The sequence below is a fragment of the Myotis davidii genome, unplaced genomic scaffold (genome assembly GCF_000327345.1).
Source record: "Myotis davidii unplaced genomic scaffold, ASM32734v1 scaffold654, whole genome shotgun sequence".
NCBI lineage: Eukaryota > Metazoa > Chordata > Mammalia > Chiroptera > Vespertilionidae > Myotis > Myotis davidii.
The window spans coordinates 94,543-113,921 of record NW_006285795.1 but is presented as its reverse complement, the minus strand read 5'-3'; the positions used below and the strand labels follow the sequence as shown (position 1 = coordinate 113,921).

At 39.0% G+C, this 19,379-nt stretch overlaps 1 protein-coding gene across 4 annotated transcripts in view; it reads left to right on the top strand.

Moving 5' to 3' along the window:
• PTPRZ1 (protein tyrosine phosphatase, receptor type Z1) overlaps nucleotides 1–19,379 on the top strand; it is a 168,653-nt gene that overhangs the window by 106,848 nt on the left and 42,426 nt on the right. For 2 of the 4 annotated variants that reach the window (XM_006756827.2, XM_006756826.2), the window contains exons 9-12: nucleotides 1,252–1,436; nucleotides 2,776–2,902; nucleotides 9,446–9,492; nucleotides 13,463–14,435. In XM_006756827.2, the coding sequence (XP_006756890.1) occupies nucleotides 1,252–1,436; nucleotides 2,776–2,902; nucleotides 9,446–9,492; nucleotides 13,463–14,435 (1,332 nt within the window). Of the gene's footprint in view, nucleotides 1–1,251; nucleotides 1,437–2,775; nucleotides 2,903–9,445; nucleotides 9,493–13,462; nucleotides 17,013–19,379 lie in introns of all 4 variants that reach the window. The other 2 variants (XM_006756825.2, XM_006756824.2) reach the window with 1 other exon arrangement.

Here is a 19,379-nt window from a genome sequence, read left to right as displayed (position 1 = left end):
AAGAGCGAAGCCAAACAGCCCTGAAGCGGCAGGGCAGAGAGGCCTCAGGGCCCCGGGATCAGCGGAGCCGAGAGGTGACCCAGCCCCGTGATCAGAGGAGCCGCAAGGCCTCAGGACCCCGGGATCAGCAGAGCCGAGAGGCCTCCCGGCCCCACAATCAGCGGAGCCGAGGGGCCTCCCAGCCCCGGGATCAGCGGAGCCAAGAGGTGCCCCAGCCCCGGGATCAGCGGAGCCGAGAGGCCTCCCGGCCCAGGTTATCAGCGGAGCCAAGTGGCCTCAGGACCCCCGGATCAGCGGAGCCGAGAGGCCTCAGGAACCCCGGATCCGCGGAGCCGAGAGACCTCCCGGCCAGGATCAGTGGAGCCTGGAGGCCTCAGGACCCCTGGATCAATGGAGCCAAGAAGCGTCCTGGCCCCGAGATCAGCGGAGCAGTGAGGCCTCCCAGCACCGGGCTCAGTGTGACAGGGGGCAGCAACCAAACCCCTGATCACCCTGCGGGCTCTGGGTGTGACAGGGTGCGGAGCCCCAACCCTCTGATCTGCCCTGCTTTGTGTGTGACGGGGGGAGCTCCCCAACCCCCTGATGGGCCCTGCTCTGTGAGTGACAGGGGGAAATGCCCCAACCCCCGGATTGGCCCTGCTCTGAGTCCGACCAGGGGCTGCACCTTGGGATTAGGCCTGCCCTCTGCCACCCGGGAGCAGGCCTAAGCCAGCAGGTCGTTATCTTCCAATGGGTCCCAGACTGCAAGAGGGCACAGGCTGGGCTGAGGGACCTCTTCTCCCCACCCCGAGTGCACAAATTTTTGTGCACCCGGCCTCTAGTCTATAATAATAATCTGCTTTATGTTGATATTTACTGCTGTCTTGCTGACAATTACCTGAAAGAGAAGTTGGGGTGCTTCACTGGGCTGGAAAAAGTTTAGCTAAATCAGAAAGCAAGTCTAATTAAGCAAGTTTATTCTATATTTATAAAAGGCTAAGCTGACCTGCTCATGCACAATACATATAAAGCTCTTGCTGGTGCCAATTGCACGCCTGTGTTTCGATCTCTCATTGTTGATTGTGAATTTGGTTGACACTTCTATTATAGCGAAAGGGGGAAGAGTGATATTAAAATATTTCTTCTAATTAATTTCCTTTCAATGTGCACAAATTCGTGCACCAGGCCACTAGTAGAATATGATGTAGTACTTGTTAAAATCCTAGAGGCTGACAGCTGTATCAATAACTGTATTTTTTTTTCTCTCTGAAGTTTGTAGCTCAGAACCAGAAAATGTTCAAGCGGACCCAAAGAATTACACCAGCCTTCTTGTTACATGGGAGAGACCTCGAGTCGTGTATGATAACATGATCGAGAAGTTTGCAGTTCTTTACCAGCAGTTGGAGGGAGAAGACCAAACCAAACATGAATTTTTGACAGATGGCTATCAAGATCTGGTAACTATAAGATCAATTGTTTCTTATATTGATAATATCATAGTTTAACTTTCAAAGAAAGATCTTACAAGTGATTGTTGCCCTCAGTTGTTTAGAGTTGGTATGAAGGTCACCAGTGGGGAGGAGGAGGAGCAGAAGTTAGCCTAAATGATGTCAAATCTTACAGTGAATCACACTAGGTTATTGTTTATGGTTTTAATTATGGGAGACCACCACTTTGCCAACAACAACATTACAGAGTAGACCCAGATAGAAGGCTTAGGAACTAGAGATCATCTAGTGTCACTTCTCTTTAGAAATAAAAAGGCTGAAAGAGCAGTTAAATTCCTGGACTGCGGTCTCACAATTGTGGAAAGAACTGGGCTGGAATCTGTGTGCTCTGGCCCATCATGTGTTATATGCCCCTTCACATTACACCAGCACAAGGAAAATAGAGTAGGGCTCTCCAAAGTTCCTTTTTGTGGCATCAAATTTGCAAGTAGCAATGAAATCAATTGAGACAGAACTTTCGGGACACAAGGCAGGTCAGCCTCGGGAAAGGTCCACCTGCTCTTCCTCCCTACCCAGGCACGGGAACTAAAGAAAATAAAGGACAGGGTCCCACTGGGACCTGAGCGTCTCAGGAGCAGACTCTGCCTCAGCAGGGAGAGTTGGAAGTGTTGGCTGTGGACTGGAGTTTTACTGAGGCAACACATCTGGGTGTGGCTCTAGGTAGGAAGATCACACTGCAGGTCAGACACTGCACTCTGCATTCAGACAGCTGGAGTCCCACACGCCCTCGGAAGCTGCCATTAAACAAAACTCCCTGTGATCATGGTGTTGGCTACCATATGGACAAAAAAGATCAAATTTGTTCCAACTTTAAGATTCATTTAACTAGAATAGAGACACTATGAACTTGGAAGATTGTGGGATTTATAAGAATATGCTATTTTTCATTTCATAATAGTGTGATGATAATAATAACCCTGTTACTATCTGGCTTATATATTGTTAGGATTAAAAATAAGTTGTTTTTTTATTGTGTTTCCTTTACCTTTTGCTCCTTGCAAATGCTACATGTTTATTTGTCTAGAATATCAATTTGCAGATTTTGACACTCATGTATAACTTTTATGAGTTCTAGTTAAAAATGAAACTTTCTAAAACTAAATCAGATTTTTTTTTAAAGCTAAAAAATGCCTAGTGTTCGGTAGGTTTTTTACTTAACATTACATAAACTTTTTCTTTGGTTAATAAAATATAAATATTTCTCATTGACAAATGAGAAAAAGTTTTCTATGGACAAATGTGTACATGAAAATAACACAGTTATAATTTATTGACATCTTTCTTTTAGGGTGCTATTCTCAGTAACTTACTACCCAATATGAGTTATGTTCTTCAAATAGTAGCCATTTGCACTAATGGCTTATATGGAAAATATAGTGACCAGCTGATTGTCGACATGCCTTCCAATGACCTTGGTAAGTGCCCACCTAGTAGGCCTTTATATTATCTACATAAATGAGGCTAGTTTAATTATTGGCTGCATTTGTGTTTTCTCTCTGCTTTAATATCTTTTGGGCCAGAAGGCAAAATGATTCTCTTTGTAGTCTGGGTCATGGGTAATTTTGTGAAACATGGAAGCTATTTTTCATCCAGCAGGTCTGGGCAGGACAATCACTGAATTTATTCTGAATATTGAAATTTTCTATTTGTAAACTAAGAACAGCAAAACCTTTTGTAATGTCTGTGATGGTCACCAAATGAAAATAGCTGTGTGAACATTAAGACTTTTATTTTGGACAATGAGCTTTGGTTTCATTTGTGTTTATTTCCTTTTTCAGCCCTCACAGCATTTTGTAGTAAGTATATATGTGGTGCTGGGATTATGTAAGGTACTTTGGACTATCTATACAAAGCACCTTGAGAGTTTATCTTAGATATTTTTATTCACTTTTTTTAATTTGGTTGGGGGCGGGGGGGAGTGCTTTCCTCTTAGTTGATTTCCTAAAAGCAAAACAAAAAGTTGGTTCTGATTGTATTTTATTTGCATGCATCTCCTCTGAGTATTATGGGAAAATCTTTTGATCTCAAAGCATATGCAATAATTAAATGAATGGCTAACTGTCATAATTTTACAATTTATAACTATACATAATTAAACAAAAGTCTTCCTTTGTTAATAGAAGCAGTTTAAAATAATAGGATGGAATTAAATATGTATATATGCATATATTTATATATACATACACATACATATCCTACATATACATATTCTTAAATATATTAAAAAATACATATATAAATCTAAATATTCTGTGGTCATCCCTATAATGAGGCAACACACTAAAATTTTTACAAGTTTTTAATGGAAATGAATGGATACAAATTACATTAAGTACAGCATGTTTCAGTCTCATGTATGGATGGACAACTGTATATTGACTTACCTTGGTCCATATGCTACAGCACAGACTTTATTTAATCCATATGAGCTGTTCACTAATTACCTCTTCTCAATGTTTTTACAAGCTGAATTTTTCACTGAAAGAATATATGCCAAAGCATTAGACATTAGATTATGTATTTTCCCAAAATACAGGCTACAAAACTTTCCAAGATATTTCCCAAGTTAAAACATTGATGGCTAAGGAATATTACTGCTATCATGATGGCGATATCATTATTTAATAGTATTTCACATGGCCTGGGTATAACAATCCTTCCTTTTGCTCTTATTTAGCATTGTTTTTCAAAATCAGGTTACTTTTAAGTGGAGTGTTAGCTCTAAGTCTTATTAAAAGGTGAGTATCAAATGAACTGACCATGGTTTCAGATGTACCATCTCCTGCTCCTCCACAGAATGTCATCCCTCACTCAGCAAAGTGCCCTTATTGATCCCCCCAGAAAATGGCATCATTAGCAGTGCAACACTGACCATGTTGGTCAGTGTCATACGTGACGTGGCATCCAAAACCTCCTCTAAACCTATTGTGTCTTTTAAGATATGAATTATATTGAATATATTCACTTGATTTTACTATCTTGGTTTCATTATAACTATCTAATTTCATTACATAAAACAATTTCTCAGTAGTTTATAAAAAACAATTACTGTGAGCTATTTATATTACACTTTTTCTTACTCTGTCCACTATGGCGAAATTTCAGTCCACTATGGCAAAATTTTAAACTCTCTGAATGTTTTTTTCTTTTTGAGAAACTTATTGCATATGAAAAAATAGATCAAATGTCTATTTTTTATAGAAGTGATTTCTGAGTGACCCTTTTAGACTGAATCTATATTGGCACAAAGTACAATATTCTTGTATCATTTGTAACATTTTCACATTTGTACAAAATAATCAATATTATAACTTAATTTCTATTTATTTAAAGGATCGCGACACTATTGAACTATTGAGATGCTAGTGTGGACACACCATTTAATCTCCATGAATGTCTCAGTCCTTTAAAACATTTTATATTGTAATGATGTTTTAGTAGAAGATGGTAATCAATTTATGTTTCACTATGATGTTCATTTTAAAAACCAAGGGTTAAAAACAGATAAATGATCCTTTAATTATTCTTTCAAAAACTACTTCATCAAAAGTCAATTTACCCAAAGTTTGGGGTCTTCCTGTTTTATATAGAAAAAAAAGATTAGTTCTCTTACAACTCATCCTTTCTGATCTTAAAGATTGAAGATTCATTCTAATCAATATGTTTTCAATTCATTATCGAAATTACATTATGTTAAATATTGTTTCTATGGTAAATACACCACAGTAAAAGTCATGGTTTAGTGTGATGGTACCTTCAAGATTTGTGAAGTTTGTGATTTATGCGGCTAATATAGATGTAGGTAGACTTGAGTTTGCTTATTTCATTGTCTTTGTTAGTACCATTTCATCCTGTTTATCATGTTGTTGCATTACGTTAGTAACCTTGTAATATGTCCTATTGAATTACTCTATTATTAATTTGGGTAAACTGTTTTTGTAAATACTGTATTGTTTATTGCTTCTGCTCAGAAGAAATGAAGGAGGTCATTTAAAATTGCCCTTATTCTTTCAAAGATTTTAAATATTTGACCAATATCTGTGAAGGAAACCTCAATCTTCCAAACTGTGCATTTAACTTTGGCTCCTTTGATTTAAGTTATTGCTTTTGCATTAAATTATATTTATTGTGTACAACAGTATTACCATACACTAGTAGCCATTAAATATTATTAGAATCTGCTGTTTTAAAATAAGTGCATAAATTCATTTTCATAAACAATTTAACTTTGTCAAGGAAAACTTTTTAAGTTTAAACAAGAAAGAACATTCTTTTCAAATACTTTGCAGAAAAATATATTTACAAATAAATAATTCGTAAATATTGTTTCTATTGTAACTGAAATAATTGTGTTTGTTTCTTTTCTATAATGTAGAGCTAATTACTATAAATTAATGGAGACATTATGTAGGTACATGTTTTAGGGCCTTGGTAATTATGCATTCAATTTAAATGCATGGTGAATTAAATCAACACAGTTTTCTGTTATTGTGTGCTTTTCAGTTGTGTAAGAACTGTCTTTGTTAAATCATTCTACATCTGTCCTTACCCTGCCTGTACCATCCTATGCTATGGCTAATATAATATATATAATATAATCACAGTTTGAAGAGATTGCAGTCCACATTGCTTTCACCTTTTGCACTGTGAAACTTGGCTTACCTTCAAACAATTAAATAAGTCTTACCTGCCAACCTATAATAGTGTTGCCTTTTTTGTGTGTTATGGAATATTAATGTGTAACTAACAGGCTCTTTTAGAAAATCTGGCATTTAAGTACCCAAAACCAAAACCAGAATGAGTCAAGAGCTTTTATCCAGTTATCACGCAAACATGAATTTTAAATATTCACTAAAAAAAATAATACTGACAATCTTGGCTGTTGGACTTTTACCGCCCTCACGGAATCTATTTTGATGAAGTGAGAAGATTCTGTAAAGAAGCGTGATTTTTTTCACTATCATATATGATTGTAGTACCTGAGTCAGACCAGTGGCTACTAAAACATCAATTACTATTATTTGTGAGGAAACGGCAAGCGAAAAGGTACCCAATGTGAGACCTTGTGCCAAACATTAGAGTTTGACCTTGGCTGCTATGAACTCTCAGACCCAGAAGTCTCACTTCCGAATCTCCAGGATGATAGAAACTGTCTCCCCAAATCATTTTATTTCAAAATTGTTCTGAAAAGATTCAGCAAAAAAAACTTCTGGATTATTTGGAGGGGGTGTTGAAGTGTTGCTGGGTAACCCCAGAATTTCAGTTAATTAAAATGATCTGAGTTTAACAGGAAACCAGGATTATGGTCTTTCAAAGTGTACACTAGTATATATACTTACCAATATGAAGGCCCACATGTGGGGTATTCACCCATAAGAGTGCCTTGAAACAGAAAGGGATCAAAGGGCTGTGTGGGTGCCTATATGCTGCCCCTAGGGCCAAGGAGAACTTCTTACTTCCTTTTTTAAAAAAAAATATATTTTATTGATTTCAGAGAGGAAGGGAGAGGGAGAGAGAGATAGAAACATGAATGATGAGAGAGAATTATTGATGAGCTGCCTCCCACACTGGAGATTGAGCCTGCAACCCAGGCATGTGCCCTGACCAGGAATTGAACCATGACTTAGGTCAATGCTCAACCACTGAGCCACACTGTTCAGGAAGAACCTCTTACTTCTTAATGCAGTAAACAGCAAACACAGAGTAGAGCTCACTGATACTTTAGGGATATGTTTGGGTAAAATTATGTATTTTAACTTTTTAGGATCCATAATCCATATAGTTAATTTATACTCTGGCAAAATGATGCAAATAAATGCAATTAACACAGAGAATACTGAAAGAGAAGAAAGTCAGTCCTCGATGTGATCATTATGTATGCCAGTGGTTCTCAACCTTGGCTGCACATGAGAATCACCTGGGAATCTTTTTAAAATCCTGATTTCTGGGCCACATCCTCCAGAAATTCTGTTTCTTTGTTACTAATGTTGTGGCCTCACCCCACAACAAAGAAACAGAATTTCCGGAGGATGCGGCCCAGAAATCAGGATTTTAAAAAGATTCCAAGGTGATTCTCATGTGCAGCCAAGGTTGAGGACCACTGAATACCCTCCCCCAACCCTGACAATGAATAAGAAAATTACCTTTACCCATTACAAGTTAAGAGTTAGGTGAAGTTAGACCCTTTTTTAAAAATATTTTTAACACTTCTTAAGCATATTGAAGAGAAAAGACTATCTTTGAGGTTTTTGCTCCTGTCTTCTTAACAGAGAGCAACAGTATAATATATGTATCACCAAGTATTTGATTATGATTTGCCCTTATTAACATTAAAGTATTTTAAAAGTCCACGAGAAGGAGTGACTGCATTTGAAAGCATTGTCAGTAAAATTTTGCATTGTCTTACTGCTGAATTTGAAGATTTTACATGCATGACCTTCTTAAATTGAAGTTTTTACAAAATCATATTGAAATTGTTATGTCTCTGGTTACTGCTTTCCTTGGTGGTTATAGAGACACAATTGTTTCAGACTATTGAAATCACTTTCATTTGGTAACCTAAGGAGTAAAGAGCATGTAAAACATGGTGAGGAAGGGGCTTCATAGAAAAGAGAGACCAGAAATAATCCAAACATTCAAACTCTTTCAGTTTTAATAAGAAAAAACATTGAGAGTTAAAATTCAACACTTGTTCTCAGGGAATATTTTCATTTTTACAGCACAGAAAATTGTTCAGGATAAGTAACTTGGAAATAGCTAAATAGTAAAGAGTATTAATTTTATCTGAAGTTTTTTGGAATTCATGCATACCACTGTATCTTATGGTTTTACATTTCTGAACAGCTAGAAATTCCCTGATAAAAATCAACTCAAGAAAGTCTACGTTATAAAACGGGCCTGGGTTTGAGAAACATTTATTGTTAGTTCAGTCATGCCTTTGAAAATTCTATGGAACTTGCATTTCCTTTGAGGATATAGAGAGGCAGAAAACAGAACATAAACAGCATGGGGATAGTGAAGAGCATAAACTTTGGTGATGGAGTGAGATTTTATAAAATAAGAGCAATAAGAGGAACCTCGTTGTAATATTGCTCGCACCCTCACAGTTAGCCTGTCTCCCTAGGCAGCTCAGATGGAGAGTGAGCAGGAATCCTCTGTCCCCCGGTAATTTGGCAGTGGGGCTAGGTCCCTTGTTGGAGAGAGAGAGTCAGCTCCTAACCTTTTCTAATATTTAGTGACAGATCTTGTTTTAGGATTCATATGTTCATGTACTAGAAATATGCTGATTCTAGTCCGTTGGAAAATGGACTTCAATGATCCTGGGCATTACAGTCTTTGGATGGGCAGCATTAGCTGAGTTTCCCTGGGGTGGAGGCTGGGAACACCAGCCCAGCCCGGACCTGCTAGAAAACACTCTCCATTTTACCTGGGGCAGCACCCCGTGTACAATTCGTTATGAGCACAAGTCTGAAGAATTAAAAGAAGCAGTTGACCCTTAGTCAGAAGATGAACTTAAGGAATAGTAGCTGAATAAGAAAGTAAGTCCTGTTACTTCTCCCCCAAACCTCTGTCATTTCCCCAACTTTGCTTTCATAAGCTCTGCAAAGGTTGAAAGTAAGTCTGTACTGATGAAAATTATTTGATTTTTTTATCAAATAAGCATCAGCCTCACTGCCCCCCCTCTTCCTTCTTAGCTTCAATCACACTGGGGTGGGAATGGGGAAGGGAGTTGGATTGGATTCATACAGGTGTATGTAGTGTTGTGTTATATAGTATTGAAAACTGAAATTCAAAATTTTTATTTGGACAGATTCTGTATTTTCAAAGCTAACAAGTCTTTCTTTTTTTTTTTTTTTTTTTTTTTTTTTTGTCTTTTTTTCTCTTTCCATCCAAAGGTAAATCCACATGGCTAAAATAGTTGAATAACAATTTTAATAATTTTGTTTTTAATTTTGTAGAACTTGACCTCTTTCCTGAATTAATTGGAACTGAAGAAATAATCAAGGTATCATAGCTATATTGTATATTCAAATGTTTTAAACTTTAAAAGTCTATTATGAATTGTTCATTAGGTTTCAGATATTACATTAACAAAAATTTGTGTTGCATTAGTTTTTGTAGGGTTGGTTGATGAGCTTTATAGATAGTCATATAATTGGTATACATAATTTTTATATGAAGAACTTAGAAAACACTTTAATGAGTATAATAAAAACAATAGAGATACAAAGATTTGGTGATAATGAACAATGAATCTTAAAAATAATTATAGCTATGAACTATAGCTATAAATCAGAAATTTTTTAGTGTCAAATTTTTCAAAAAGACTAAAATAATATCAATTCTCTTTTTTCCAGGTGCATTTTTACTTTTTTATTTTGTTATCAATTCTTAATATTACTACATTTTATTTATAACTAACTTAACTAATGATTAATAGATTGATAATAAATATGGGCCAAAATATAAATTGAATATATTTTTTGCCCATTTAATTTGAATATTTGTGTTTGGACTATTCAGATTGATAATGTTTGTTCTTCAAGTAAAGGGGTAATTAAAAATATTTATACATTTTAACATTGTCTTAATTTTTAAAAGATAGAGAAACTGACTGATGTATCTAATATTTAATCCTAAACCCAAATGCACTATTCATCTTAACTGAGATTATATGTTTAAATCCAGATGCTGTTGCTAATGTAGTATGAATGTGTGTATATGTACATATATATATGTAGGAGATCATAAAGTGTGATAACTAATGCTATTATCTAGCAATAAGTAGCAATTGGGTTGTGTTTTACATGTATAATTCCCTCAATACTTTATATAACTTACAGCAATTCTCTCTTGCAAAGGATTAGTTTACCAAAATAGCCAGTTCATCTATTAACAAGAGTTCATAGAATTCAGCTAAGGGTATCTTTCTGTGAGTGTGTGTGCCTGCATGCTTGTGTGCACATGCACATGGATATGTATGTACCTAGAAATTATCACCAGAATCAAGCAGGAAAAAGAAAATATTTTTACACTGTAAATTCAAATCTTTAGTTTGTGTCTTAGTCCACACTGCTATAGCAAAATACTATAAACAAGATAGCTTCTAAACAACAAAAATTTATCTCTCACAGTCCTGGAACCTGGGAGTCTGAAATTAAAGTGCCAGCACGATCAGGGAGGCCTTCTGGGTGCAGGCTGTGCGCTCCTCCACATGGTAGAGAGCAGAGCAGAAGAAGCAAGCTCTCCCAGGACTCTGACAAAGGCCCTGATCGCACTCACGGGGTTCCCCTTTAAAACCTAATTTTAATTACCTCCCAAGACCCCCACCTCCTAATGCCATCACCTTGGGAGGGTAGAATTTCAACAGATGAGTTGGGAGGGGTGGGCACAAACATTCAGTCCATAACACTGTTCACTTTCATTGATTCATGCAGGCATGAAGGATAGATTGGCGAATATCTGGAATGTATTTGTAGTGGGTTTAAGCCTGAATATGGAAATGAATAGTTTGGGGATGTTTCTCAGATCCTCTTTAAATAGAATTGTATGATTTTGAAAGACAAAGTATCTCCAGCATAATCCAGGCTTTCCAATGAATTTTGAAAAATGGAAGTTGTGAAGGATAACCAGCGTGGCACAGATCAAAACCATAGTGGAAGAGAGATTCACAATAACTCCACAAGAAATTATAGGAAGAAGTACCCATTAAAATATTTGTAGTTTCACATATGTATAATCATAGAGCATGACTTACATATTCTCCTTCAAATGCTGACAAAAGGCAGTATGGCCTCATAGAGATTTGCAAGATTTGATGGGTAGGATTAATAAATGATCCATTGCCTTCATCAGATACTGGGAGGTATCTGAACTTCATAAAGTCTAAAATCTGCTAGAAAAGAGAGAAATAGAAGGGAAGTGTGTATACGCCCATATAGTAATTTTTCCAGATTTAACAGAAGAAGAAGGTGTGTAGCATTATATTTTAAGAAAAAATTCATAGAAATCTACAGAGCTTATGGAAGGAAGATAATAAAGTGTGTTTGTATAAGCAGAGAAAGTAAAGCAATGTTATTGTGGGATTTGATAGAAATTGTTAGATCACATAGAGAATATAGATGATGTCTTTTGGGAACTTTGGTTGAGAGGGGAGGAGAGGGTGGAATAATAACTAGAAGTTAATTAGCGAGGGTGGGGTTGGTAGGTCCCTGTTTTGGGTGTTTTAGTGTTAGGAGGAGGTACGTGTTTGTCTATGGCTTGTATTTTCCCCATAAACAGTAAGGTCATCTGCTGTGAATGAAGGGTGAGGAGCGGAAAACAGGTTTGAACAGGTTTCTTAAAAAGGCAAATCAAAACCAGAAATTATGGGTCTTGGTTGACCTCTCGCTAGATTGTTCCTGGGTCATTATAGTGACTAAGTGGTCATGAAAGGCTGGGTCACCTGAATGGTGTTTCCAAAGGAAACACAAAATAACTAGCTAGTACTAGAAATGTATTTTGACAAGTTGTCTCTAAAATGTCTGCCTAAGTCTTAAGTGGAAAGTATTTCAAACAAAATGAAAAAAAAAACACAAAAACCTCTTTCTATTGTGAGGTCTTAAAATTTATGATTCATTCTTAATATATACAATGAAATATCCTGAATGTGCAACTACTTTGGTCTTTGAAATAAGTTGTTTCATTGACATTTCATATTACAAAAAGCTAATTCCTGTTTAGTTTGTTGTCAGATGCACTGAACAGAGGAACAAAAAATAATAAATACTATGTTAAATAATACTCCCAGTAACTACAATGTGTCTTCCTTTCAAAGCTGTGATATCTATTAATTTAATTACTTCATTACATAGCATTAAAATAAAGGCAGACATAAATAGGATGTTTTCATTAAATTTAATTACTCTTTCTAGAGTAGCAGTTCTCAACCTGTGGGTCACGACCCCTTTGGCAGTCGAACGACCCTTTCACAGGGGTCGCCTAAGACCATCCTGCATATCAGATATTTACATTACAATTCATAACAGTAGCAACATTACAGTTATGAAGTAGCAACGAAAATAATTTTATGGTTGGGTCACAACATGAGGAACTGTATTTAAAGGGCCAGAAGGTTGAGAACCACTGCTCTAGAGGGTGGATGATAAAGGTTATAGGATAGAGCAGCGATTTTCAACCCATGTGCTGGAACACTTTAAAACATGGGATACCTGATTGTTTAATTAGAGGCACTGACCTTTTTCCCTTCAATGGTTCTCAACCTTCCTAATGCCGCGACCCTTTAATACAGTTCTTCATGTTGTGACCCCCAACTATAAAATTATTTTCATTGCTACTTCATAACTGTAATTTTGCTACTATTATGAATTGTAATGTAAATATCCAATATGCAGGATGTATTTTCATTGTTCTCAACCCACGATTGAGAACCGCTGCCTTAGATTGTCAAATAAAAACATGACAACATCCCGGGCTGTGTGGCTCAGTGGTTGAGCATCAACCTATGAACCAGGAGGTCACTGTTCAATTCCCGATCAGGGCACATGCCCAGGTTGCCACTCAATCTCCAGTAGGGGGTGGGCAGAAGGCAGCTGATCAATGATCCCCATCACTGATGTTTCTATCCTTCTCTCCCTCTCCCTTCCTCTCTCTGAATAAAAAAGAAAAAAACATATTTGAAAAAAAATGACAACAGCCAACACAATAACCATCTGGTGTGAATAAAATAAAATTATACCTCATTGTTTCGGCAGATTGGAAAAAATATAATATATTTTTTGGTGGGCCTCAGAATTTTAGTAATTAGTTTTTGTGTGCCATGAGATGAGAAGGCCTTCTCTGGAATGGTGCTTTATGGGAAGTCCCCAAGATCCCACGAATGAAGATTACCAGTATACTGCAGTATAAGATATTAATGAGATGTAGCTTTTCTCTTATTTCCTTATGTTCCACTAAATCTTGTTTGCTTTCCAAAGGAGGAAGACGAGGAAGAAGACACACCTGTGAATCCTGGTAGAGACAGTGCCACAAACCAAATAAGGAGAAAGGAGCCCCAGAGTTCTACCACAACAAACTACCATCGCATAGGGACTAAATTCAACGAGGCCAAGACTAACCGGTCCCCAGCGCGAGGAGGGGACTTCCCTGGAAAGGGTGATCTTCCCAACACGTCTCTAGATCCCACTTCCCGACCAGCCACTGAATTAGCCCCAGAAAAAGATGTTTCTTTGACATCACGGACTGTGACCAAACCTCCACTTCTCACTCTGGAAGGCACTTCAGCCTCTAAAACTGCTCTCAGATTTCCACAGGGGAACGTGCCTGGGACTGTGGAATCTCTCAGCACAGCTTCTGTAATGGAATCTCAAGAGGTATCTACTGATCTCAGTGACGAAGAGAGTGTACTCACCAGTGTCAGGCTCGACCCGGGAGCCGACGATTCTTCAGGCTCCAGCCCCACCACTGCTGCTGTGCCGTTCACCTCCGAGAACATAGCCCACGGGGATGAATTTTCTTCAGAAAACCCAGAGTCCGTCACCTATGATGTCCTTATCCCAGAACCGACGAGAAATGTTTCCGAAGAGGCAGCCTCATCGGGTTCAGAAGAATCCCTCAGAGACCCTTCCGGGGAGGGAAGTGTGTGGTTTCCTGGCCCCACCGACGGGAGGACACAGCCCGATGTTGGATCAGGTGGCGAGGGCCTTCTCCCGACTCATCCCACCGAGATCCATGTGGGCGCCTCTGAGAAGACAGCCGAGCCCTCTTCTCCAGGCCCATGGGTGCCCCAGGGCCCCTCGGTCACGGATATGGAAGTGCCCCCTGCTTCTTCCTTTGCCTTCTTCCCCACCGAGGTAACGCCTCGCGCTTTCACTCCGTCCTCCGGGAAACGGGATTCGGCGCCCACTGTCCACGTGGTCTATTCGCAGACCACGCAGCCCGTGTACAATGGTGAGACACCTCTTCAGCCTTCCTGCAGTAGTGGCGCCTTTCCTCTAGTCACCCCTGTGTTGCTTGGCCATCCGGTCCTCGACACTCCCCCTGCCGCTTCCAGTAGTGATCCGGCCTTGCATGCGACGCCTGTGTTTCCCAGTGTCCCTGTGTCATGCGACTCCATCCTGTCTTCCTCTGATGGTGCGCCTTTGCTTCCATTTTCCTCTGCTTCCTTCAGTAGTGAATCGTTTCGCCATCTGTCCACGGCTTCTCAGATCCTCCCACAAGTGACCTCCGCTGGGGAGCACGCCCAGGGGTCCCTGCATGCTTCCCTGCCAGTGGCCGGGGGCGATGTCCTGTTAGCGCCCAGCCTGGCCCAGTCCTCTCCTGTGATGGCACATCAGGCCACTCCTCATGCTGCTTCAGAGACGCTGGAATTCGGTGGTAGTGGCGCTGGCGTCCTTCGTAAAACGCGTCTGTCTCCTCCAGCTGAGCCAGCCAGCAGTGATGTCACCGTGCATGCACGCTCTCCGGGGCCCGAGCCTTCCTCTGCCTGGTCTCATGCCGAGGCCTCCCGACACCTCCTCGCTGTTTCTTACGGTTCTGCAGTCCCTGTGCATGATTCTGTCGGTGTGTCTTCTCGGGGTTCCTTCCTTAGCGGGCCTGGCCACACACCCCTGCCGCAGCCTTCCTTCATATCCCCCACCGCACCGTGGCTGCAGCCCACCCACGGCCTCTCTGGGGATGGGGAGTGGTCTGGCGCCTCCTCTGATAGTGACTTGCTTTCACCTGACCCAGATGGTCTGACAGCCCTTAACATTTCTCCGCCTGTTTCTGTCGCTGAATTTGCATATACGATATCTGTGCTTGGTGATGATGATGATGATAAGCTGCTCTCTCAGAGGGATGTAGGAGGTGGAAATCAGACTGAACTGCACATTTCTCCTTTCACTGAGAGGGGTTCCCAGCCTGAAGGCACAGTCACGCCCGGCCTGTACCGTCATGTAAATAAGTTGAATGCATCTTTACAAGAGTCCCCTGTTTCCATTTCTCACACAGAGGGCATACCTCCAGGCTCTCTTGCTTATACTACCACTAAGGTTTTTGATCATGAGATTAGTCAACCTCCAGAAAATAACTTTTCAGTTCAACCTACACATGCCGTATCTCAAGCAGCCAGCGACACTTCTCTTACACCTGTGCTTAGCTCAAAACCAGCACCCCCTGACCCCGCTGCTAGTGAAACGTTATCTCCTTCGACTCAACTCTTATTTTACGAGGCCTCCGCTTCTTTTAACCCTGAAGTATCGCTGCAACCTTCCTTTCAGGTTTCTGATGTTGACACGTTGCTTAAAACGGCTCTTTCGGCTGTGCCTAGAGGCCCAATATCGGCTGCATCCCCCAAGGTTGAGCACATTAGTCCTACAATATTGCATCCCATGGCATCCAGTTCTGCTTCAAGTGAAAGCATGCTACACTCCACATCTGTGCCAGTGTTTGGTGTATCACCTGCTTCTAATGTGCCTGCTGCCTCACTTCAAAGTGTCACCATTTCTTATGCAAATAAGAAAGATGTTGAACCAGTCTTGCTTAAAAGCGAAAGTTCCCAGCAAGTGGTACCTTCATTGTTCAGTAATGATAAGTTCTTCCAAACTGCCCGTTTGGAGCTTAACCATGCCTTTCCCCCAGAAGGAAGGCAGGCATTTGCTACTCCTGTTTTATCGATGGATGTGCCTCCCAATACACTTTTAAATGAGTTTGTATATCCTGATGAAGCCTCCATCTCCACCAAGGGTTCCATTACTGAGGAGGTATTGGCTGGTATCCCAGCAGTTGTTTCTGATACACTTCTAACTGCTGACCATTCTGTCCCTCTCGGGAATGCGTATGTTTCTATTCCAGCCGCTTTTCCCAGCAAAGATGGTTCTGTTGCCACAACCAAGTTGCTGTTTCCTTCTAAAACAATTTCCGAGCTGACTCACAGTGCCAGATCTGATGCTGAGTTAGTGGGTGGTGATGGTGGTGGTGATGATGACGACGATGACAGAGATAGAGATGGCTTAGCTGTAAATAAGTGCATGTCCTGCTCCTTCTATAGAGAATCCCAGGAAAAGGTGATGAATGATTCAGATCCCAAGGAAAACAGTCTTGTGGATCAGAATAACCCAATATCATACTCCCTGTCTGAGAAGTCTGCAGAAGAAAGGAAAGTCACAGTTGTGACCTCAGAAAGTCAGACTTATATGGACAGAAGTCCTAATACATCACCATCAGCAAATGTGCTCTCCCCAAAGCACGGTGATGGGAAACAGGGCAGTGACCTTGAGACTGCTAATGCCCTGCTTCCTTTCCCCCCGGCATCTACTGCATGGGCAGTTCTTACAGGGGACGGAGAGAGCGGATCAGGGCCAAGTGGCATAGGTAGTCTCAATGAGAGCGAGACCGCCACGGCTTTCCGTTTCCCGGATGTTAATGAAAGCGCTGTGGCCGGGGTCCTGGAAGCGGGTGACTCAGAGGGAACTCCTGGGTCCCCGCGGTCCTCAGCACCGACTGTTGCTAGCAGGCACTTGGACGTGGTCAGCATTTCAGAGGCAGGTTAGTGGTGCATCAAAGGGACAGGATTGGAGGCTGGGGTTTTCTTCCTCAAAAAACAGAAAAATCATGAAAACACAGAAAGTTGGTCAAATGATGCATCGGTTTTTAACCAAAACTTCAAATCAATTTATGGTTTTTAGAGGATGCTTTTATTCATTTCTTCAAATGAATACTCACTATGTGGGTGTTTTTTGTTGTTTTTTTCTTTTTGCTTTTTATGAAAATATTGTTGGCATACCATGTTGTATTAGTTTTAGGTGTACATCATAGGGATTCAACATTTATATACCTTACGATGTGTTCACCATGACAAGTCTATTAACCATCTGTCAGTGCAAAATTAGTATGCAACTATGGACTCTATTTCCTATGCGGTACACTACATCCTGGGCCTTATCTATTTTATAACTGGAAGCTGTCCCTCTATTCCCCTTCACCTTTTCAGTCATTGCCCCATTTCCCCACCCCAACTCCCAGCAGCCATCACGGTTTGTTCTGTGAATCTGAGTCTGTTTCTGTTTTGTTTGTTTTGGTCTTTAATTCTCTGCAAAAGAGAGAAAGTGACTTTTATTTATTGTCAGTTTTTCATGTTCTACAGGATGCCTATTGTATGTGGGAGCAATTATGCGTGCATAATATATTTTTACTCTACTGCTTTTTAAGTGATAGCTTAAAGTGTTGCTATTTTTAGATGATTTTAATTTTCCTATTTACTCATGTTCTAAAATAAGGTGTAAATGAGTTCTATGGAATTCGAAAATGAATTATAAGTTCTGAGAGTAATATGATATAAGCACCTTTTTCTGACCTGCCCCATGAAGAGGAATTACATAATTTGCACCACATCAGCTTGGGGAGCTTTATAAAAAAGTCCTATTGCTAACTTTTGAGAGTGAATGATAAGCTTTTTTAAAAAACAAGGTTTTAATTTTTTAAAATTGTCTTCGTTTGATTATCTTAATGTTGCCTAAAGAGGGCAGTGTAAACTAACAAAGCACAGTCTACTTTGTACTTGTTATACACCTTTCTAAGAAGTTAAATAATGGGCATTAATATGCAGTGTATGTATAGGTATTGTATGACAAGATGTAAAATGTTAGAACACTTTCTGTAGAAATGCATTTCATTTATTAGTGGATTTTATGCAAATTGGTTTATTGGCCAGATGTTTCTTAGAGCAGATTATTTACAGCATGTTTGCTTCAAATGCCAGTGAGAAAAAAGGGAAATTCAATACCATTAACCACACAGAATACTAGATAATGTTATTGAATTGATCATAAGAATTTTATAATTTGCTTTTATTAAATTTTAAAACATTTTTTTAAATTAATAATGAAAATATTTAAATCTAACAGTAAATTAAAAGACAGGCTTGAATAACATCTTTCAGTATTATGGCATAAAAGTGGATATTTATAATCCAGACCATAGACACCAATCTCATTGGAACATTTTCTCTCTTTCATTATTTGTATTCCCTTCAATTGTATGCTGTTCTTTCAGTACAGCAGCAATTAAAAGTTTGTACATTTTGATAGAGAGGTTGTCTAAGTATTCTGACTTGATACTATTTAACATTGCATTCCAATTTAAAAACTTACTCTATGTGAGAATAATTAATGAACCCATAGGTCACCATATTCACTAGTATTGCCATATATGTATATATGCCCGGTGCTATGGCTCCAATTATAGTGCATTTTTAAAATGTTTATCAGATGCATTTTAGAGGAAAATATCAGGAATCAATCTATTTTTCTATCTTTCTGGGTAGTGACATCATTGAGATATTCTTGCTAGATTATGCTTTTATGGAAAGACAATATATATAAGGAAATATCAAACCTAGAATTATTGACAAAAACTTAGCAATTTCTCTTCAATAAATCTTACTAGATTTATCAAATTATTAAGAGTATGTTTTCCCACTGATGAGGAGAAAACAACATGAATATAGCATCCAACATCATCAAATAACAATTAATGAAGTAAATAAAGTAAAACAAAATTAGGGAAATTTTTGCTTGTTTTTAAACCTATAACTTTAAAAATAATAGTCCATAGTATGTCTTATCAAATAAGTGAATATGCCTCTTTGTCAAATGCCTATAGACTAATTCTGAAAATTATAATTTGATTATGTATCTTTAAAGGTAGAATAACTTACAAGACATGTTCCTCAAAATAATATAGGTAAGCCAAATATTAATATCTGCTGTTTATGACTGCATAAACCTAGACCCAGAGATACTAGATTATCTGATCCAGGTCCGTTAGGGAGTTAATACAAAACTGAGACTGAAAACCTGAGTTATTGGTGTCTATGTCTTAGGACTAGGTTTTCAAGATTGTAGATAATAAATA